Here is a 24,662-nt window from a genome sequence, read left to right as displayed (position 1 = left end):
CTTAATTTTACAAAAGAGGATACTGAAGCCTGAGAAATTAACTTAGAAGCCTGAGGTTAAACAGTTCGGTTAGTGACAAGGAATCAATTCAAGTCTCCGCGCTTGGATTCAAGAGGGTATATTTTCAATGAGATGAGCTTGATTTTGAAACGAAGCAGCCCAAATGTAAAGTGAGCAACTTCTTGTTCCAGGAATATAAAGGCAAATAGAAATAAAGAAATAAGATGAGGTATATAAAATTTTAAAAATAAAATAGAAACTAGAAAGGTCTTTCCTCCAACCAAGGCACTCATACCTCAGAGGAGACAACAGATGATTTTAGAGCAGTATCAAAGGTACAAGGACAGATATTCAGGGATAGGAGGGGTAAACAAAAGGGAAGTTTTTATTTTGCTAACCTGTAAACTGGGAATTATTTTAAGAGGGTTGGTTAGATGATTAAACGACATAACATATGAAAGTATAATCATGTAATAAAATCACAGAATTTAGTTCCATCTTTACTCCTTTCTTAGTCTACACTATACGGATGCTCCATTTGTTGTTGTTATTTCGTAGCTAAGTTGCATCCAACTCTTTTGCAACCCCATGGATTGTAGCCCACCAGGTTCTTCTGTTCCATGGAAATTTTCACGCAAGAATACTGGTGAGGGTTTCCATTTTCTTCTCCAGGGAATCTTCCCGACCCAGGGGTTGAACCAATGTCTCCTGCATTGGTAAGCGGATTCTTTACCGTTGAGCCATCAGGGAAGATATACATGCTCCATAAAACACTATTATCCACTAGAGAGTATCATATGGATTTTAATATATTAGATCATCTTTTTTACATGTTATAGCCTTTTCTGTTAGGTGCAATTTTGTTTTAGGTAACTTTGCTATAAGAAGCATATTTTAGTAAATGTTTTATTCCAATTATTTTTGGAGATTGAATATTTACATTCATTACATTAACTATATTGTTCTGTAGCCACCTTGTTTTAAGTTATGTTCATTATTATTATTTAACCTTTAAACTTTTATATGTTTGTTTTTATATGTAGCAAGGAAATTTAAGATGTAATGCTGATTTTTATATTTACCCTTAAGGTTTGCAATAATATTTAAACTTATTTTTCCCAGTTCCTATTTTTAGAATTTAAATATAAATTTTCCCACTCCACTTAAATGCTACAAAGATAGATTTCACTGCATTCTGGGCTCTTCCCTTTCCTGTCCCAAATTTACTTCTGGGCATCTTTGTCACTGATACATAATCGTTAATGTCATAATCACTTTTTTCCTCCTAGACTGGCCATATTTTGCAAATAAAATGTGGCAACGAGTAAAAGTAAAGTGTAAGTAAACAAATTATTTTTTAGTGTAAGTATGTCCCAAATATTGCATGCTGTGCTGTGCTTAGTCATGTCCAACTCTTTGCAACCACATGGACTGTAGCTCATGAGGCTCCTCTGTCCATGGGGATTCTCCAGGCAAGAATACCGGCATGGATTGCCATGCCCTCCTTCTAGGGGATCTTCCCAACCCAGAAGGGATTGAACCCAGGTCTCCTGCACTGCAGATGGATTGTTTACCATCTGAGACACCAGGAAAGTCCAAGAATACTGAAGTGGGTAGCCAATCTCTTCTCCAGGGGATCTTGGGTCATGCTTATCTGCCAAAATCTCTACCTACCACATTACTCTTGAGAACTACCATCTCCAAATATCATGGAAAAGAGAGAAACTGAATATTTATACTCTGGTTACATCACAAGGCAGAGTTCTGCAGGAGAGAGACAACTACACAGTTCCTGCTGCTGCTGCTGCTGCTGCTAAGTCACTTCAGTCTTTGGAGCCAACTCTGGGTTTCTGAGCAGGTAGCTGATAGTAATGATATAATTCCCAACTGTATTTACAGTAAGTGTCACCTCTGTCAAGACTACTGGGCTTGCTCTATCTTAAGCATTAAAATATATTTTCTAATCATTGATTCATATAACCATTAAAATGCTTCTCATATTCTGGCACAAAGTTGAATACCAACCAAGTTACTGTGTTATGAGCTTTCAATACCCCTGAATATTCATTGGAAGGACTGATGCTGAAGCTGAAACTACAATACTTTGGCCACCTGATGTGAAGAGCTGACTCATTGGAAAAGACCTTGATGTTGGAAAAGATTGAAGGCAGGAGGAGAAGGGGACAATAGAGGATGAGATGGTTGGATGTCATCACCAATTCAATGGACATGAGTTTGAGTAAACTCCTGGAGTTGGCAATAGACAGGGAGGCCTGGCATGCTGCAGTCCATGGGGTGGCACAGAGTCAGGACATGACTGAGCAATGGAACTGTTGAATTTACACTAGTTTAAACAGAAAAATTAAAGTGATGCTATAAAGAACTGCTATTTAGAAGACATTTTAAACCTGAATCTCCTTTTTTCTTTAAAAAGCATATACATTCTTAATGTTCTTTTGTAAATGATATCATGATTATCATATTATTTATATCACTAATAAATACCTGGCCAATTTATATTCCTGATGAAAAAATACTTATATCAATTATATGTCGTACATAGAAAACCTTCCCAAAACTTAGAGGCTTAAAGAAAGATTTGGTGTTTGCTTATAATGATTCTGTGAATGAATGAGCATTATGAGCTGGGCTCAGCTGTCTGGTTCTTCCAGTATGCCTAATTACCAATGTAGTTTTCAGTTTTCTACCAGATCAGCTAGGTCTGAGTATCCTGGGATGGCCCCACTTCCTCATGTGGTGATTGTTTCTGTCTGGGGGCTGTGAGGTCCAAAACACATTATCTGGCCTGGTTCCTCTCTGCTCTTTGTGGTTTGTTCTGCTCTATCGGTCTAGACTTAACTTCTTCAAAGGTTGTTTTCAGATCTGATCAAGTGCAAGGCAAGTGCACAGACACTTTTATAATCTTCTACTTGCATCATATTTGCTGATGCCACACTGACAAAAGAAGGTGAATGCCAAGCCCAAAGCCAATAGCCCAAAGCCAAATATGCAAAGTCGTAGAGATGGGGAGATCTGAGTCACCAGGAGATGTGACTGCAACAATCTAACACAATTTTATTACATCTATGGCAAATAAATCAAGGATATATTTATTGAACAAACCTGACTAATAAATATGAACAGAGAAAGATGTAAGTTGTGCAAAGGATTTGTTTTTATATATTAGAAGATTTAATTCCAAAGATGTGGTCAATTATCTATGGAAACTTTTGGTTTTACTTAACTGTGGTAAAATGATTAATAAATTTAATTTCAAAAGTATGGGTTTTAATTATTTTTTTAACATGTCTGCTGTTTACAGACATACTATTTAAAATCTCTGGATGGTAGCTTTTTGAAATTGATACAGTATCATCAATAAATGGCTACAGTAAAAATCACATATTAAAAAAAATGGAAGGTCTTTGTAAGCAGCAAGGAAAAATTTGATTTTTGTACAGCAATGCATGTATATGTAACAAAATATAATTTTGTATCAGAGCACATATTACTCACATAATTGAACATTTCTATAGAATACAAAAGGGCTTAATAAACTTTAACATTGAATTTGCTAATAACTCAAAGAAAAAATTAATCTACTTAATCTGAGGATTCCAGTTTTTTAATTCAAAGCTGACACAATATGTATTTACTTATTAAATGATTTTGAAATATAAAATCCATATGAATAATTGTCTAAAATATTTAGAGTCTATGCATGAGTGTAACAATTAAGCAATTTAAGAGTACTGTTATTATTTTAGAGATCACTCATTTTCCCTTAAAAATCCCATCCTTCTCCAATCCTCATGGAGATAACTGTTATCCTGACTTTTATTATAGTCATTTCCTTGGGGATTTTTTTAGGTTTTACCAACCATGTTTAGGTATGCATATCTAAATATAATTTAGTTTTACCTGTTTTGTGAACTTTGTGTAATAAAATCAGATTATGTGCAAATGTTTCCTGTGTTATGCTTCTTGAACTTAACACTCTGCTTGGGAGATTCATCCAGGATCCTGCTGGTGGCTACACTCTTGTTAATGTTAATATACCTGAATTGATCAGGGTTTTTGGCTGTTTAATGCTTTGAATTCTAGGAAATACATACACATCTGAAAGTGTTTTCCTCTGTTTTTCTCCTAGAAATGTAATACTTTTGCCTTTCTTATTTAGATTTTTATTCCGTATAAAGTAGATTTGTGAGTATGGTACTGGAACGAGATCTCATTTCTACTTTTCTCATGTGTGTGCTCTCTCAGTCATGTCGGACTCTTTTTGACCCAGAGGACTATTGCTCACTAGGCTCCTCTGTCCACAGGATTTTCCAGGCAAGAATACTGAAGTGGGTTGTCATTTCCTCCTCCAGGGGATCTTCCCAACCCAGGAACTGAGCCCGCGTCTCTTGCATCTCTTGCGTCTCCTGCATTGCAGTTGGATTCGTTACCTCCGAGCCACCTGGGAAACTGCTTTTCTCACATGGCTACACAAACTGCAGAACCGTTTATTCGAAACTCTCCCCTCCCCCACACTCTATTTCATTATACCCCTGTCACGAAGTGTCCATACACTCACTTTGTGTCTAGACTACCTTATCCCTTCCAAGTCATTCTTTAAATATAATTTTTCTCTGGGAACATTACCAAGAAGACCAATAAGGCATCATATTTATCCCTATTGTCTCTTATTCTCACCCAAATTTTGCTTTGAAAAATCGCTCTGAGGAATCGAGCTAAGTTGTAGTAAATTGATACATAGTAATATCATTCTTTAAAGTTATAAGAAAAGCATCATTACTTCCCCCCATGATTTTCTTACACATGTGGTTAAAAAAAGAATGGTAAAAGTTAGGGGGTGGGGAAAGACTTTTATTTTCTGGCAACATATATGGATTTACACATGAGAAATATCTTTTTTTGTGGGATAAAAATCACCATCTATTTTATCTTAGAATTCATATCCCTGGTTCAAGAAAATGGTGTCAGAAATACTAAAAGTGTGTCCCTTGTTCAGAGCTCTTATAATTTATTTAAAGGATGAGGATTTCTATGGTGTGGAAGAAATTATATGTTTGCTGGTGGGCCTACTGACAGAGGGTGTTTCGGAACATAATAACTGCCATCACAAGGCTTCCACTTATTAAGGGGCCAAGTGTACTCCTAGTCTGTGCTTCACATGGGGCAAAAATTTTCCAGGCAGAGTCCACTTTCTAAAAGTGAGAACACTTGCTTAAAATGCTTACCCTAAGTTCCATTATCCATCTTTAGCTAAAATACAGCAGAAAATCCAATCTTTAATGTTTAACCAAATAACAATTTAAGTGTTAGCAACCTCATTCTAGGTCTTCAATTCAATGATCTGCTCATAAAGTAATCACTTCATATTTTTAACGTAGCTTCAGAATAAAACCTAAAAATATAATACACTTCAATTTAAAAATAAGACTTGATAGTTGACACAAATGCACAGTATCAAGAAAAAAACAGACAGTGGTTCCTTTTATTTTAATTTCTAACTATGATTCTGGCAATGTTCAGTTGTTATGATCTTGTTGTTCTATATTTGAGGTGAAAAGAAAAATATGTTACTGGAAAAGAAGATAAAATGAAGACTGACAACTGAAAGAAATTTGACCTAATTATTCATGCTTAATATGTTGTACATTTATAACTAAAGCATTTCAGATATTATGTCAATGCAATAACTTGCAAAAAGAAGATTATGACAGTAATAAGCACTTGTAGAATTTGATCACTTTTCAAAATGGTATGGTCCCTTAAAATGATAAATTTAGTGCTTAATAGTGAAAAATACAAATTTTCCACTTATGTGTCTTAAATATTCAGTAATTAAACATTTATGAAACATAAGTCTAAAAATTATTAAGACAAATATTTAAAACAGAGGTAAGAACTAAACAAAGCCAGAAAGCCATTCTAATCTTTGAATTTAGATTCTCAAGTTCTCAAAAATAAGGTCAACTTCACTAGGGAAAACTCATACCCATATAACCCATCTATTATATCAAACAGATAGGTAGACAGCATTCTCTGAAATGTGAGGAAATACTCGTTGTGCCAAGGCAAATGGAATCCTCCTGAGTCTACTACACCGTTCATTTTATAGCATCCATCACTGATCATAGCATCATCAGCCATTGTGTCAAAGGTTATATAAGTTATAGTCTGGTCCAGGCAGAAGGACAGGGACATCTTATTCCATTGTTTATAAATAAACAATTCCCATTTACGTTTATTCAACAACACAACAGTAAAAACATTAAAAGGATGAGGAGTAGAGAGTTACTGAAGGTCTTTATGAATAGAAAAACATGAAGACAACAGGGAATGCATGAACCCTACAAACCAATCCCAAGGCATTGTTTTCTTTATTACCTTTCACTGTGGTGATCCAAAGATTGCCTCTTTCATTCAGCCAAGAACCTCTGTACACATGTCAAGCCATGTTTGCAACTCACAGCCAATCAATCGATAATCCAAAGCTCAACAATCACACACAAGACAAGACCTCAGACCTCCCAACAGAGATGCCATAGATCCTGGAGACATGCTCTGGCATCCGTCTGTTTGAGAGACTGTTAAAAATTTTTCTGCAGAATGCTGAAACAGAACACAGTCTCATTCTCTGAAATGTAATAGCTTCACTCAGTCTGTGAAAGAAATCTGGCTAAACCCACAAAAACATGTAAAAATGATTATAACTGGAATCATAATATATTGACTGCATTTCAGAAAGGAAATCTTTAATATTTGTCATTTCATTTACTAAAGTAGAATGATTCTTTTTTGCAGACTTGTGACAGAGCTCTTGGCTGCCTGGAAGAAAGGGACACACACTCACATAGAGCAAGAATTGCATGATGCCTTACGGAACATGTTCAGTACCCTCAGTCTCTTCTGTAAATATGCATGATTTATACAGTTCTCAGAATGCTATATGAGAGACTACATACAGACCAGAAGCACAGTGCCCTCTGGTGCGCATATAACATAAAATAAAATATTTATATAACAGGAACTACACAGATACAGACACCAATACAAAATGAAATGTTGCTTCTGCATGCATGCTAAACCAATCACTGGGAATTGTAAACTTCTATCATGAAAAAACAAACCAAACCGATAACCTTCATAAAATGTACTTTATGGCATAGATCAATGCAATCTAACTCATTCAGGCAACCACTTGGATACCCCTCTACTTAATGGATTCACTGCACTTGTGGGAAGCAAGCAGTCTGACAGATTTAATGTATGACTCCTTTTGTGTAACTTATTTAGATTCAAGCTTAGAAGAGCAGTGAAAGTTAAAGGCCATATATCTCAATCTATTCCTTTTTCTTGGCCCTTGCTCCCAGATCCTATTTATGTGCATTTCCTTTTTATCCCATGGCCATTTCCTCCAGCTTCTGAATGTGCAATTACCTTGAAGGTAAAAAATGATGAGGTGACTCAACTGCTCAGTGATTCCTAGAAGATACCATCTCCTTTTAAGCTAAAAAAGGTAACAAAGCATGGTACAAGGTAGAAAGGAAATGCCATTCAAGAAACTCTGATTTAAAATTTTGAGTATTTAAAGCGATAAACCCAGCCTCACAGTGAATTGAAATTTATAGCAGGGTAGCAGTCTAGAATTTGGGAGCGGTACACAAATGGTCACCATTATCCAGTTTTTCTGGAAGAAGTTACATCGACAAGAAATACTTTGCAATAACCAGAAAACCTTACCGTGGTGAATGGCAAATAACAACCCTTCATATAAACCCTTTTCCATCTGAAACTTGCCCTTAGAGCAACTTACTTATCCACCACCTTCAAGGAAGACATCTCTGCCATTGCTTTCCCTTTGCTTCATACCTGTATATCTTGTATCTTGTGCTAAATCCCTGCCGGCTTCTGTCCACAAAATCTGTGTATTCCTGTGAACGATGGAAGGGTCCCTTATCAGAGAGGAGCCAGTCGAAGGGGCTTGTGGCATGCTGATCCGAAACAGCAGCAACCGCTAAAACCCAGCAATGAAGACTCAGTGCTATCCACTCCCATGGAGCCATCAGAGAGAACAATTCAGCACCAGCTCTGCTTCGCCATATCATGCTTCCACTGGGGACTTAGAGCCTTCATTCTCTTAGCTTTCCCTCAACACCTAGACAAAATACACAGGCAATTAGTTAGCCCCTGGGAGGTTCTTTTCTAGCAGTTAAGGTGCTGAGGTGGAAAATCCTTTTTAAAAAGTCTAATACCATTGTCTTAAATTAGATGATAGCAAAAGTCAATCGTAAGCAGTACACCAAAATGATTTTTTTCCAGAGCTCTTTCATACTTAGGTTGCTTCTCTATTTGTTTGAAAATAAGTCACTGAGTTCCAGCAAACCTTGTCAGGGCAACATCATACAGTGGATCACTAAAGCCCACTGGGAGCAATGATCATCAGAAATTTTCACTCATAATTCTTTTTCAGCAAAAATGTTTTATGACACTGAACAGTTTCAAAAGAAACACTTGATATGTTTATTTAATAAGTTATGTTATAAATTTTAACACTACATGTATTTTATCCTTTACTTCTTTTAGAGATAGGCTTTAAATTAATTAAAATTATACAGGTAGTTATTTCCATAATAAAGATAAACTAAGATGGAATGGAACTGTGGGTCTTAGAATACATAAATAATTTTGTGTGTGTGTTTATGCATCTGCCATTTATCTAGCTCTATATTTAGATAGATGGATGGGTGTGAAGGTGGGTAGGAGTGGGGGTAAGCATGTTTATTCAGATATTTTCCCATTATTCTGATAGGGAAAAACTTTCCTGATTAAACAGAATCATAATTAAATAATTTCTAGGACTCTGAAAGATTTAAATGTGCATCTGTGTGTTATTCAAAAGATAAATAGGCATATTAATAAAATTCATATACACACACAAAAAGATGCATATTATATATAAACTATGAAAATACATACACTAATTTTATAGGCATTCAAAACTAAAGTAACAAGAGGCACCATCCCAGTGTGATTCAGTAATGACTTTACACAAAACAACTGATACGATATCTATAGGTTATGCAAAATATTCTACAAATATCTGAATTCAATTTTACTTTCCATCTCACAAAACCTTTTCAATATTATTATTTATAGCACAGAAAACTCTGCAGTAAATAAATTCTGACTAGCAAGAAAGTTTGATTGTGAGCATTTTTGGTCAGTAAAATCTGTTTTAGGGAGCAATCAAAATGCACAGTATTAAGTAAAACATTTTAACTATGATGGTTGCCATATTTCTTTGGTGTTAGGTTAAACTGATTGATAAGCTTAATTTGCTTTTAGTTATAAACCTTTAATTCATAACATAATCCTAAACTATTTCAATATGAAAGATATACAGCAATTTTGCAACTAAAACGTGTCTCAAAACAATGATATGATATGATTGACCTAGGTCATCAGATTCAGTTTCACCCTCTATACAATTATAAGGTCCAATATCCATACACTATCTAATTCACCCCAGTATTATGAGTTGTTCCTGTGGTGAATTTTAAATGTGAGGACTAAAAAATGACCTCATCTGTAAGCAATGTGGGACACTTTACAAGTGATGATGTTTTAAAAATGATTTATCATAAGAAAGGACAATATCATATAATAAAATGATTTTGGAATAGGAGTTAAAAGACCCTGAATCCCCATTAATTATTTGTAGAAACATAACATTTTCAAATGATTCAGGTCATAACTGACGGAGAAAATATTTTTCTTCCATATTGGTTTTATGTGGAAGCTATACCATTTACCTTAAAAACAATATATTTCATTTTTATTCATAAACTAAGAATTATTATTATGTATAATGGTAAGGTATAACACATCAATGACTAACAAATATTTCTTATCTTTGCGAAACAAATTTTATTTTCTTGATCAAATATATTCAAATAAACAACACAATCATTGCTACCAAAAAGTTGTATTTTCTTACCTAAAGTATCTAGAATAATAGCATGTAGTAAGGACATTAGGAGTGTTTTAAAGCATATTTTACACTGGTACAAAATCATATAATTATATACCATCAAATTAAATCCAACTCTTTAACGTCAAGTACATGATTTTGTTAAGATACAGCATGTTATTAACATAAATGTAGGATATGATTGACCCAGATGGCACTTAAGGTACTATCCTAAAATTCTGTAATTTTTAGTATAATTACCCAGAACAACTGCTTTTAATATTTTCTTTACAAATAGGTTGAATATGTGTCAAGATCTTCATAATTCTTACTTGTAATATATAGAAAGCTGGAAAGATTTTTTTTAATTGTGTACAGGGAAACTGCCTAAAAATGTTAGCATTAGATTTATTTGTGTTTCTTCAACTTCTGATATGTGTACATGTTTCCCTCTTCTCTTTAGAAATGAGTTTTTCTGACAAAACAGTTTATTAGCACATGGGAATAAGAATCCTGCCCAAATTTAAGTAATTTGGAGGATCTATAGAAATCATTATATTTTAAGGTCTTTGGTGGCTCAGCAGTACAGAATCCACCTGCCAATGCAGGAAACACAGGTTCAATCCTGGTCAGAAAGATCCCCTGGAGAAGGAAATGGCAACCCACTACAGCATTCTTGCCCAGGAATCCCCATGGACAGAGAAGCCTGGCTTGCTAGAGTCCATGAGGTCACAGAGTCGGACACAACTCAGCAACTAAACAACAGCAACAACAATGACCCAAGTACAATACCTAACAGTTCTGTTGAAGTCTTCTTTAAGAAATAACTTTGAAGAGTTACAAAACGAGAAGACAAGTAGAGTTAAAATACATTAACACATTATCATATTTAGGCTTTCAAAAATCCTTAGAACAAGTGACCATTAGGCTCCATATTCATGAACAAAAGGATATCATTTACCTGATTTTTCACAAAAGCAGGTAAATGCACATGTGAATTACCCTTGTACATGAGTACTAATTTTAAAATTATTACTGAATTGTCCTTATTATAATATGATAACTTTGTGAGCTATATTACCAGTGGCAAAAGTAATGAGTAGAATTCCTTTGAGGATATTTGGAAGTCACAAGTAAACAGCTAAACTCAGAGGTACTATTAGGAAAAGAAATCATGAGAAATCATGAAAGTGAAAATTATAAATTATTCATCAATTCCATTCCCTGGAGTGCAGGGATAGTACAAAATGATCTTAAGTTTACTATTCCTGAATAAATGCCTAGTGAGTGAAAGTTGCTCAGACGTGTCTGACACTTTGTGACCCCAGGGACTAGACAGTCCATGGAATTCTCCAGGCCAGAATACTGGAGTGGGTAGCCATTCCCTTTTCCAGGAGATCTTCCCAATTCAGGGATCGAATCCAGGTCTCCCGTATTGCAGGTGGATTCTTTACCAGCTGAGCCACCAGGGAAGCCCAGGCAGATTTCTGTTCTCTTTTTCTTGTTGTTTAGTCACTAAGTCATTTCCAACTTTTCTGCCACCCTATGGCATAAGTGCCTAAGAGAACAATTAAGGAAATAACAATGTCAATGCACAATACTTTACAGAACATGTAAGGGTATATTTTATGAATAATAAAAGAGATTTAGGGTAAAAAATGTATTAAAAACAAAAACATGAATTTATATTAAAAAGTAGTATTGCTCTAGATTCCCTTTTCATAAAATAAAAGAAAGTAAGACTATTGAAATATCATACTATTTAAAAATATATATTTAGTACATGGTCTACTTGTAACAAATTATTTCTCATAAAATAAAATTTAGTGAGAACATTATCAATTCACACATTATTATTACTTGTAAATACCTAATGGCCTTGAGAATCTACTCAGAAAAAAACACACTAAGACTATATTACATACTTAGTAATATATACCAATACATGTAATACATAATAAATACATAAAATATGATATATATATACATTTTCTAGTATATTAAACTAGTCTTCCTCACTAACCCTCCATAATCTTATTCCAGGGTAGTAGTGCACAACTTTTACCTAAAATGTGACACCTTATGCATATTTGAAATTCATAGAATACGGAAATGTGTAAAATAAAATATGTTCTATCATATGACAGGTGAATTTCTAATGTAACTGAAATTACAAAGATGAAAAGCAGATTACGAATCACTGATACAGACTTACTACCCTTTAGAATCATTAGTCAAATCATTGAGGGTCATCATGTAAACCATATTAATTCATTATCCAATATCTAGTTGGTATTCCAATGCTAATGATTCCTATTTATTAAAAAACACTTCATGCTATATGATTGCTTTTACATCTGCATTTAGATCAATTTTTACTAAATGTCTAAAATATTTTCTGAGGGAATAAAATCCACTTGGGACCTTGTGAATGCAAGAAGTTTCATAAATAATTGTGTCAAAGATCTTTCTTTTTTTATTTTGAAAAATGTAAAATGCACAGAAAAGCTAAGAAACTAGTAAATACATATATCCTTCAACTAGATTAACCAATTGTTTATGTTTTACCACATATTCTAGTCAGTATTTCTCTCTTTTTCTATCTCAATCCCTTATAGATTGTTTTGTATGGAACAAAAATCGAAAGAAAATTGCCTAATTTGCCAAGGTCATAAGCCCATTCTTTAAATTTCTCAGTATGAGCAACTACTGCATTGCTCCACAAAGTAACTTCTTAACTTGCATAATCACTAATATTACATTTGTAAATATACATATTTGAATCATCAAAATAAAGTCTCCAATTCCCAAAGTGATAGCATTCATTTAAAAAGCCACATTCTTCCAAATAATGAAATGTAATATATTATTCTATCAAATATAAACATTTATATTTATACATCAAATATTTTAAAAATATATCAGGTATACAAAGAATAATTATATTATAAAATAAGCATATTTGTATAAAATAGTTCCAAATTCTATTAGTATATAGCATACTATTATCTTGTATGCGTGTGTGCTGAGTCACTTCAGTTGTGTTTGACTCTTTGTGACCCTATGGACTATAGACTGCCAGCCTCCTCTGTCCATGGGCGTCTCTGGGCAAGAATACTGGAGTGGGTTGCCATGTCCTCCTCCAGGGGATCTTTCCGACCAGTGATTGACCCTCATCTCTTATGTGTCTGAATTCGCAGATGGGTTCTCTACCACTAGGGCCACTTCCAAAGCCCCATTATTATCTTATCATATATTATATATTTTTATTATATATTGAAATAAACATTAGCTCTGAATGAAATAAATGCGAGCTCTAAATAACTATTAAATATAACATTGTATAAGTAAATAAGTGATGGAAAAGTTAAAACATATTATAACTGTAAATTTTTAATAGCGTCTCCACATTTAGTCATTATTTATATTCCTACTTAATATAGAAAATAAGCATAAAAGAGTAACTCTTATCCATCATTTACAATGTACAAAACACTCTGATATGTTGTGAGATGGATGTAAACCCTAGTGGCCACGAAAAATACCACTTCTGTCCTCAGAAGTTCAGAATTCACTGAGGAATGCCGTATGTAAGGCAGGACGCACTGCCCCTAGTCATCTCTGTCAGAAACAGATACCTCTGTCAACTGAAAATCAACATTCTTCCATTTGTTTCTTATTCTGGTGCTTTATCTTACAAATGATATTTCCATTCACTCATATCTACTTTTCCTTACCGTCCAGTTCCAGAGTTCTAAGAGTTCTTCCTCCTGTTGTGAGGCAAAGGTTGATGACCGAAACTACCTTCCTCTGCCAGGCAAAGGGGTAACCACCAGCCTGAGCCTGTCTCTCGAAAGGAAAACACGGGCTGAAAACTAACCGGAAGAATTTCCGAGGGGCTGAAAGGAGGGGCATTCCAGCCCACAGTAGGTCTCATAAAATTCACCCAGGAGAGTTCTTGGGAGGGGCTAAAAGGAGGAGGGAGGAGACCACGGGTTCTACTAACCTCCCAGAACCTGTATGAATTACTACAATAGCTTCATAAATGGTCATCCTAACACTGATGTGACTCTCTCCAATCTGTCTTTTTAACTGCAGAGCTATCTTACTAAAAATAAATAAATAAATTTGAGCTTGCACCACTTTTACTCCCACTCTGTAATCATGAGGTCTTTCCCGGTAATTAGGCAGTAAAGAATCCGCCTGCAATACAGAAGCCGCAGGAGACACAGATTGGATCCCTGGGTGGGAAAGATCCCCTGAAGGAGGGCAAGGCAACCCGCTCTAGGTTTCTGGAGAATCCCCATGGACAGAGGAGCCTGGCAGGTTACAGACCACAGGGTCGCAATGATTTGGACACGACTGAGGCAACTTAGCACACATGCACGCCTGTGATCATGATGTTGCCCTCTGGATAATATCCAAACTCTTAAGAAAATTTATAAAACTTCCTTCCTCGGCTTTCCTGGTGTCTCAGTGGTAAAGAATTCACCTGCCAGTGCAGGAGACAAGGGTTCGATCCCTGATTCGGGAAGATCTCACAAGCCTCTGAGCAACAAAGCCCACGCACCACAATTACTGAAGCTTGTGTGCCCTACAGCCTGGGCTCTGCGACAAGAAGCCACCGCAATGAGAAGCTCACAAATCACAACTAGAGAGCGGCCCCTACTCGCTGCAACTAGAGAAACCCATTGTGGCAACAAATATCAAGCACAGCCAAATAAATAATTTTTTTAAGTGTCTTCCCTTGTTTAACTTCATTCAAACCCCAAGCCGTATATATGCCACTACCATTATCAATCAAACATCAACTCCGTTCCAGCCATAATTTTATTCCACAAATTCTCCTCACTTTCTCCCTATCCTCAGCACCTTTGCTTATGCAGTTTATTTAACCTGAACCATGATTTCGACCTGGACCTCTTCACCTGCCAAAACCCAACCCTATCTCTGAGCTTCAGACTAGGTTGTGACTTCCTCCACAAGGCCTCTGCGTGACCCTTCTAGGTTAACCAGTCATAGTTTATGAAGCCATTACTTCACCTATTATAGCACATCGACACTGCATATTTATCTGTGTAATGTCTATTTGTCTGCATATCTCCCCTGCCCCCAATTAGACTTCATTTTAGGAGGACAATAATTGTTCCTAGTTTAATGGCAACTGAGTACAGTTAGCAAAGTGTCTGAAATAAAATTGTTTGATAAGTATTGTTTGAGTGAATGAATAAATGATGATTAATTAAGTACTAAATTGAGGTGTAATTAATGTGATACAGATGGCAAGGTTAAGAAAACTTCTTCAATGTGGGGAAAAAAAAGAATGTTTTATGGAGGAGTTTGCAACTGACCTATGCCTCAGGATGGCACTGGCTTTGACAGTTGAGAAAAGAGAGAAATGGAGTTCTGAGGTCATAGTTTCTGTGTTCAAATCATAATCATAAATGACATGTTCAAGCAGTACCAAAGCAAAGCATTCTTAATGTTCAAAAATTGTTAAGAACAAGGATCTGAAAGCACCCTTATTAATTATTAGCTGTAGGTAGACATATAAGGTATTCTCATGATCACACACACAATTGGGGAAAGCTAGGAAACTTTTCATTTATGTTCCATTATTCAAGGTTTCAAAAGATAGACCAAATGAATGAGAGCTCATGGGCAAAGTCAAACACAAATCCTCTTCCCACTAATGAGTGCAGTGTGTCACAGAGTATTGCAACTGCTGAGTTTAAAGAATAATAATATAGATACAGCAGTGGAATGGGTTGGCGGCTTGCTTTGGAAGGTAGGGGATGGGGAGAGACTGATGATGAAAATGACATGCTATATTTAATTTCTTCACAACAAAATAAACATATATTAAGACCTTTCGATATGCCATGCATTTTACCAATATTTCCTCCTTTGCCTCCGAGAGGCACAGTGTGGCATGTTTTATTATCACCGTTTACTTATTTAGATGACTGAAGTTCAGGGCGAAAGAACATGCAACAGTGCAAGGGTTCAAGCACTTCTCTTGAACTTAAACCGAAAACTGTGCTCTCTGTTAGACCACACCACAGCCAAATGAGAACTAATTGCATAGTGGAACTTATTTATTAGGATTTTCGTTGCCACTTAATGAAATGCTTTTGAACAAAATAAAATCTTTAAACGGACAATATAAATAATAAAAATAGAAAATAAAATGAAAATGGGATCCTTTTATCTCAGGCAATTGTAAGCAAGTGATCTGAGTAACTACATATTATGAATTTTCATAATATAGGTTTTCATATGATGGCTTTTCAAAGCATGTCTGCTCCATATACTTTAATGTTTTCAATAAAGATTATAGCTTAATCAGCTAAATGTTACTCAGTTTAATATCTTTTAAGATGTACTACTATAAACTAAAAAACAAAAATCAGAAAACTAAGGTTTTCAGAGTGTATGTGTTATTTATTGTTAAAAGTATAATCATGGTCAGATTGATTTAATTTACCTATCTGATCTTCAGAGATATTACAAGATTAATGGTCTGATTACTCAATCTGATTATAAATTGTTTTATAGTATAGTATAACAACAACAAAAAAAACACTATCCAACATACATAAAACAGAACTGGTGTCTCAAGATGGGAGACATAATGCCATTTCAGAGGAATGAGATGACTTTAATATTTTGTTGAAATGCAGCCAAAAATTTTTATATAAGGTCAGTTTTATTATGTTCTCAAACATACCAGATAAGGACAAGAATATGAGGATCATTTCTAACAAGTATTATTTGAAAGAACAATAGTGTGAAAACTCAAGACTACAGCTAAAAATATACATATATTTATATATTATAGTTACATTTAGCGAGGAAGATCCCTGGCTATAACAAAAATAATTTTAAAGGTATAGCGTTTCATGAACACCAATTAAACTCAAATATTAAATTTGACATATTCAAACATGCATGCATGATATGACACATCATCTTCCGATATGCATGTACATACAAATTACCAACTTTGAATGTTCATGAACTATATGTAGTACATAGTCAAATTTAATAAAAGAATGAGAGTATCATTATTCAGTGATTTATATCATCTCAATAATGATGCATTAATTTATGACTTTAATTCAATTATAGTTATGATCTATAATTTTAGTCTTCAAATGGCCTAAAACTGCTCTTCCTTAATCTAGACATTGTTTATTTAAAGGTATTGATTTTTTAAAATATTTATTTAGTGACAGACTTTATTTTGGGGGGCTCCAAAATCACTGCAGCCATGAAATAAAAGGACGCTTACTCCTTGGAAGAAAAGTTATGACCAACATAGACTGCATATTAAAAAGCAGAGACATTATTTTGTCAACAACAGTCCATCTATTCAAAGCTTCGGTTTTTCCAGTAGTCATGTATGGATAAAAGAGTTGGACTATAAAGCTGAGCACTGAAGAATTGATGCTTTTGAACTATGGTGTTGGAGAAGACTCTTGAGAGTCCCTTGGACAGCAAGGAGATCCAACCAGTCCATTCTAAAGGAAATCAGTCCTGAATATTCATTGGAAAGACTGATGCTAAAGCTGAAACTCCAATACTTTGGCCACCTGATGCGAAGAGCTGACTCATTAGAAAAGATCTTGATGCTGGGAATGATTGAAGGCAGGAGGAGAAGGGGACAACAGAGGATGAGATGGTTGGGTGGCATCGCCAACTCACTGGACATGGCTTTGCACAAGGTCCGGGAGTTGGTGACGGACCGGGAAGCCTGGCGTGCTGCAGTCCGTGGGGTTGCAAAGAGTCAGATATGACTGAGCAACTGAACTGGACTGAACTGAACTGATGCCAAGTCTTAGCTGCAGCATGTGAGACTTTCTACTTTCCTGAGTACAGATCAAACTTGGAATTTCTGCATCACGAGCACTGCCTTAGCCACTGAACCACCAGGGAAATCCCTAAAGGTATTGAATTTTTAAAGAACCCAGTGGAGTAGGTAGGATTTTAAGGAACCCAATATACATAGGTAGGATTTTGCCACTCTCTTTTCCATACTTCACCAGGTGTATAGAGAAGTCATTGCTTTATCTTAGCGCATCTGTTGAAGTAAACAGTAATATGCTGAAATGGAAAGAAAGTCATTCTGACTCTTAGCTATGCAATTTATTACTGGGTTTATATAGGAATTAAACCAAAATTAAGTTTTTCTTTTTCTTATGAATTGCTAATTCTTGCATTTTTCCCTTAAACAAATTTATAAAAAGTAACACTGATCTTTGAAGCAAAAGAAAAAAAAAAAAAGCCATTCAATTCCAGACATCACAAAAATCTGAAGTTCTCCACTCAGAGACGACAGAAATAATGGAAGCACTGATTTGAATTAGCAATCCTTTTTGAATTTTACAGACAATTGTTTTGGTTGGGTTAATTACTACTTTAAATTCTTTTCAATATGTTTGTTGGAAATTATTAAAATAACTGCATACTGGATGGATTTTCATTTATTAGTCTTCTAAAATTTTACAATGTACTAGTATTATCCTCTTAAACACCTTAGTTTATGACCAAATGAGGAAGGATCTGCTGGCATAGGAACCCGTGGAGCCCCTCATGTCTAACACCTTGCCATGCACATTGTAAGGTTTGGGAACATGTGCTGAACTGAATTCCTTTTTATTTTATTGAAAATATATGAGCTGCTACATTAGGCACTGCTTATACTAGAAAGATATTGTCATTATATTAATATACTATAGTGCATTATTATTGTATTTTCTCACTATTCTTATTCTAAAAAAGTTGAGCTTTCTTGTTTTAAATCACATTGTTAAGACTGGACTTAGAAGTGAATCTTCTTAGTCATTTAACTCTGCTAAACCTGTATTCCAGAGGGCACTTGTCGTTATTTATTTTATTTAGCTGATGGAGCAATACAGTGCCTCTGAATTACAGCTTTAAGTGTTTTCCATCTTAATGAGGGTTAGTATTCCTCTGAGGAGGTTATATTGTAGAGGGAACTAATCTCCTGCTTGATTCTGTCAATACAATCTTGTCTTACCAATAAAGAGGAAGTTAAATGCTACTACCTAATGGTAGAACTGATTAGAAAAAATGAATAGAAAGTGAGTTCCATTCTCTAGTTCTGTCCAGAACATAGGAGACATTATTCTTAAAAGCCCAAATTTCAAGTCACTTGCTTTATCTTTACAGTTTAAATATAAAGTATTTTGGTGTTTTGATATAAGCGATCATGGAAAAAAATCTTGGTAAGATTCAGATTGTACTCAATTTTCATTCAAAAGGAAAGCGGTCAGAGACATAAGAATAAACTTCAAATGGAAGATATTTAGAATAGTATTTTTAGATTAAAAATCTAATTTTAATGTAAAATATGAGGGATGCTTCAGAAACCTTATTATAATTAGTATCTTTGACTACCAAAACTGAGAAACAGAAGACAGTCTAAAATAAAGATTAAAATAATCTATGTACAGGAATGAAGTGGAAATAACAGTACCAGACATCTGGATTTAATATGGTTACTATAACTGGAAACATGGTTCTGCTTTTTCTGGCATGCTCCAATAATAAAAAGCATTCTGGCTTGTGAAGGACAAAGTGCTTCTTGTCAGTAAAAGAATTCTGCCACAAAAATGCAAGTTTATAGGGAATCTGATGAAAAAAGTTAATTGAAAAAAACATACTCTGTGCAAATTCATGCATGTGCAAAGATAATAAACCTTTTGCTCCTGCCTTTATGTACAACAGCCTCAGTTACAGTTTTGCAAAGCTTTAGAAATGCTTTATAAAAATATATATATTTATGGTGAGCCTGAGTAAAAATTGAAAGTATAATCCTAACTTGTTGCTTAGCTAAGGTATCTGAACTACTGTTGATAAAGGCTCAATGATGTATTCTAAGGCTAAAACATAATAAACGGGATGAAGTTCAGAAATCTTGGAGTTTGGTAACCAAATGGACAATAAATCTCTTGCTCTTTAATAAGACTAAAACTTGCTTTGAAGTTAACCAGGCCTAGAAGGTGAAATGAGCTTTTGAATTAGAAGTCTCTATACTGAGAAACACAAATAGAAGTGTATAATCCGAAGTCACCCACACACAAAAATAGTATGTGGAGAAGGCAATGGCAACCTGGAGAAAGCAATGGCACCCCACTCCAGTACTCTTGCCTGGAAAATCCCATGGACAAAGGAGCCTGGTAGGCTGCAGTCCATGGGGTCTCGAAGAGTGGGACACGACTGAGCGACTTCACTTTCACTTTTCACTTTCATGCTTTGGAGAAGGAAATGGCAACCCACTCCAGTGTTCTTGCCTGGAGAATCCCAGGGACGGTGGAGCCTGGCAGGCTGCCGTCTATGGGGTCGCACAGAGTTGGACACGAATGAAGTGACTTAGCAGCAGTAGCAGCAAGGAAGTTTCAAAGAAAATTTAATAAAATTATTAAAAAGTTTTTTCAAAGAACTGTATTGTTTTAGCCATAGAAAACTCTTTTAAAATGATAATATTCAGTTTCTTTATATTCATTTGCAAGGAAATGAAAATATTCGACTTCCAACATAAGAGAGGGCTTCCCTAGTCGCTCAGTTGGTAAAGAACCTGCCTGTAGTGCAGAAGACCCAGGTTCAATTCCTGGGTTGGGAAGATCCCCTGGAGAAGGAAATGGCAACCCACTCCAGTATTCTTGCCTGAAGAATCTCATGGCCAGAGGAGCCTGGCAGGTGACAGTCCATGGGGTCCCAAGAGTCAGACACAACTTAGCAATAAAACCACCACCAACAACCTAAGACAGTGTGGTTATAAACATTGTCAGTGCACTCCTAAATTTATCTTCTAATTCTGGTTATAGGGATCATTCAACTTACAGGATAATAGTTCCTATAATAGTATAATAATTCCTGAAATGCCTGTAATAATGTAACAATTAATTCCAGTATAAACAACATGAGGCAACGATTTGTGTTATTTGATTCACTAATGTATCTATGCTGTGTGCTGTGCTATGCTTAGTCACTCAGCCATGTCCAACTCTTTGAGATCCCATGGACTGCAGCCCACCAGGCTCCTCTGTCCATAGGGATTCTCCAGGCAAGAATACTGGAGTGGGTTGCCATGCCCTCCTCCAGGGGATCTTCCCAACCCAGGGATCAAACCAGGTCTCCCATATTGCAGGTGGATTCTTTAGCATCTGAGCCACCAGGGATGCATCTGTACCACCAAGAAAAGAACCGGAAACAGGGGGAGTCCTCAATAAATACAAGATAAAATAAGAAAATTAAATTTGTAAAGTGAATTTTTGCAATGTTAATATGATTTTCCTTTCACTGTAAGTCCTAAAAATCAAAAGGCATAAGCCATTGAAAATGTTTCCACTAAAAAAAGCTAACATTGAAACAAATGAATCACCACAGACTCAGATGTCAACTAAATCAGTATGACTTTATTTGCAGAACCCTGCTTGTTCTTCCATGTCTCTTTAATAGTTATCCTTTAATATTATAGATAGAAAATACATTTTTTACTGACCTATCTGTAAACTGAGGAATTTGACAACTATCTCTTTCTCTTAAACATAATTATATTTACAATATCAAAATTGGACACGTGTGAAAATACAATGAGTGATCAAGCATTACATTTGCCTTGTGGATTATTTCTAAGCATACTTCAAATAGCAAAAAATAAAAAAATATGCCTCTTAAGCACAAGTGTGTCTTTTCATTGTTATATTCCCAAGCTTTACTCTAGTTCACTCGGTGGATCAGATGTCCATTAAATATTTCTTTAAAAAAAAACAAAAATCACAAAAAGATGTGATCTACAGCAAACAAACCAATCTATCAGCAAGCCGTTAAATCTTTGTCTGCTGTTCTCCAATTTATTCTGAACCAGCATCTAATAGTGTCAGAACGTTTGTGTTGCTCTTGTTTAGTCACTAAGCTGTGTCTAATACTTCTGCGACTCTGTGAACTATAGCCTGCCAGACTCCTCTGTCCATGGGATTTCCCAGGCAAGAATACTGGAGAGGGTTGCCATTCCCTACTCCGATTCAGACCTCTGGGTACTTCTAATTAAAGAATGAGTCTTCGGCAATGGACTTTTGCTTATCCAGTTTGCCAGAGATGCTGGGATGGTCTATGTTTGCATCGGTAACTATCCTTACAGTGCCTGGCGTTGGCAATATATTCTAGCTTGTGTAACTAAACTTTTTTCTAAATATGAACACCTGCTTTCCCCATCATTGCCCAACACAGAATTGTGAAAACATTTGGTATTTTCAAGGACCACTCTTGGCAATAAATTACTTTAACTGCTAAAATAGCTCAAACTGTCTCCACATTCAGGGAGATATAAAGAACTTAAGATACTAAGTTTAAAACGAAAAGTAAAGTAAACCTATTTTTAAAGGAAATCTAGATTATTAAAAAGTTTTTATATAAGAAGAGCTAGGCAGGTTTTGAAGAATTTTACAAGAAAGAATAAATGGGGCATTACTGTATCAGATACAGAGAAACTTGAATATAAGCTAATACCTAGCATGTCATGTACATACTAGAGGTAATTTTAAGTCTTCATTGAATTTGTTACAATATTGCCTCTTTTTTTATGTTTTGTTTTTTTGGCCACCAGGCATGTGGGATACTAGCTCCCTGACCAGAGATGGAATCCACATCCACTGCATTGGAAGGTGAAGTCTTAACCACTCCCAGTAATTTTTAAAATCATACTGTCTGAACTGGCCAAGAATACCTTCTAAATAATAAACATAAGAATCAATATTGCAGGACTTATCTGAAACCAAAATCTGGTAATAGAAAAAAATTTAATAAATAGTTAATAACTGTCCAGTTTCAATGCTGAGCAAATACATTGTTATCTTCAGCTCAGACCTTTGCAAATCTATATTTAAAAGACAGTAAAGTCAGTCAAATTGTTATCATTTTTGTGATGAAAGAATCATGTGACCCTACACTAAACTTTGGTTTACCTTACTGATTCAATGTTACTGGTGAGAAAGAAATATATTTAATAGTTAATCACAGTTTATGTTGGAGTTGCTGTTTTTACTCTAAATCAGAATTGATTTCCTTAAAGAGACACTGTCAAGGATAGGTTGAAATAGTTCTCATGACATGAGTGATCTTTCATATCTTCCTGGCCTACCTTCATAGATTGTAATTTGTTGTTTTGTCTTTTAAATTGGTTAAAGAAGAGACGTGTTTAAATGTTCACATTTCATGGATGGATGGAAGAGACACAAGAAAACCTGTTAGAGTTCACTCTAAGAGGAAACATGGATGCTGCAAGTTATTTTTCGCCACAGTTATGTCACTATTCAAACATAATTGGTGTTACTCTTTTAGCTGAAGTATAAAGAAAACTATACATTTAAAATAATCTGCCCTTGATCTACAAGTTCCCAAATAAGCAGACAAGGTGTTGCAAAAATGTATATGTTTGGGAGTAGCAATGTAAGACTAGAAGTTCCACTCAGAGGTGAGAAGATGCTGAAAATAAGTACTTTAGTCAAAAAAGAGGCTTCAAGAATAACTTTGTGCTTCTTAAGAAATTACTCAGGATTGTTTTTCTTAGCTATGAATTTTAAGTTTAAATTCACAGTGAAGACTGGATTCATTTCTCTCAGTTCACATTTCAAAAAAAAAAAAAAGTGTTGTTTTTGAGTGATTGGGAAAATTTAAAAAGTGGAACAGAGTATAACTTACAAATCAAAAAAATGCACATCCTATCAAAAATTGCTTACTCAAGACAGGTTTTGAACTCAAATTAACAAGTTGGTTAAAAAGCTCATTAGGAGTGAAATTAGTAATAAGAAACAGAAAATATACTTTCTAATCTGTCGCTGTTGTTAAATGATCATTGGCAATTCATTTTTATTCTAGACTATTCAATTTTGGAAACTCTAGTCTTATTCCACATTATTTGATGTATAATCTTGAAAATATTTTATCACATGTATATAATGTATTGAAACTTTGTATTCTGGTGACAGGCCTGAATGAATAATTAGAAATTCTCATAGTAAATTCAAGTAAAACCACTCAATTTAAATGTTTTGAGTAAGCTAGACTTGGTCTGTATATTAATATATTTGATGTTATATAAGAAAATGTTGAGAAAAGTATCGGTTAATTATCATAAAGGAGCATTTTTTTTACAACTCTAGTGTGTGCTTTATTCAATCTTTAATGATTTTCTTGTGAATAATTAGATTTTGTTCATTACTATTTGAGGTATTCACTTCTGAAAAAGACTATTCCACCATCTCTGTACATACATTTACGGGGCTGATTTTTTAAAACCATTAGAAATATTGCCACACAAAGATAGGAAAGCCAGTTAAATATATTATCTATCTCAGAAACTCAGTGATTGAATTAACTTTTGTTCTATATTTACTTTGGCTACCTCAGAAGGCGCTTCTATACACAGTATTAAATTGCATAACTAAAAGCAGTTACAAATCCTTGTATCTTAAAAGTACATCCATATCAAAGATATTACAAATTACAAAGGACTCATGATAAGCAACCTGCATAAATATGCGATTTCATATTTTGATACTTGAGTGAACACATTTAAATTTACTCCTTGATTTGATTTAATCACTTTCCTAAAACGGCTTCTTTTCAAGAACATCATTTGAAATGTTTT

At 34.9% G+C, this 24,662-nt stretch overlaps 1 protein-coding gene across 3 annotated transcripts in view; it reads right to left on the bottom strand.

The window, feature by feature from the left end:
- BRINP3 (BMP/retinoic acid inducible neural specific 3) overlaps nucleotides 1-24,662 on the bottom strand; it is a 486,602-nt gene that overhangs the window by 454,391 nt on the left and 7,549 nt on the right. For all 3 annotated transcript variants that reach the window (XM_027564433.1, XM_027564432.1, XM_027564431.1), the window contains exon 2: nucleotides 7,885-8,170. In XM_027564433.1, the coding sequence (XP_027420234.1) occupies nucleotides 7,885-8,120 (236 nt within the window). In that variant the 5' untranslated portion in view covers nucleotides 8,121-8,170. The remainder of the gene's footprint in view (nucleotides 1-7,884; nucleotides 8,171-24,662) is intronic.

This window comes from Bos indicus x Bos taurus, chromosome 16 (assembly GCF_003369695.1).
Source record: "Bos indicus x Bos taurus breed Angus x Brahman F1 hybrid chromosome 16, Bos_hybrid_MaternalHap_v2.0, whole genome shotgun sequence".
In the NCBI taxonomy this organism is placed as follows: Eukaryota; Metazoa; Chordata; class Mammalia; order Artiodactyla; family Bovidae; genus Bos; species Bos indicus x Bos taurus.
This window is presented reverse-complemented; position numbering and strand designations above follow the sequence as displayed.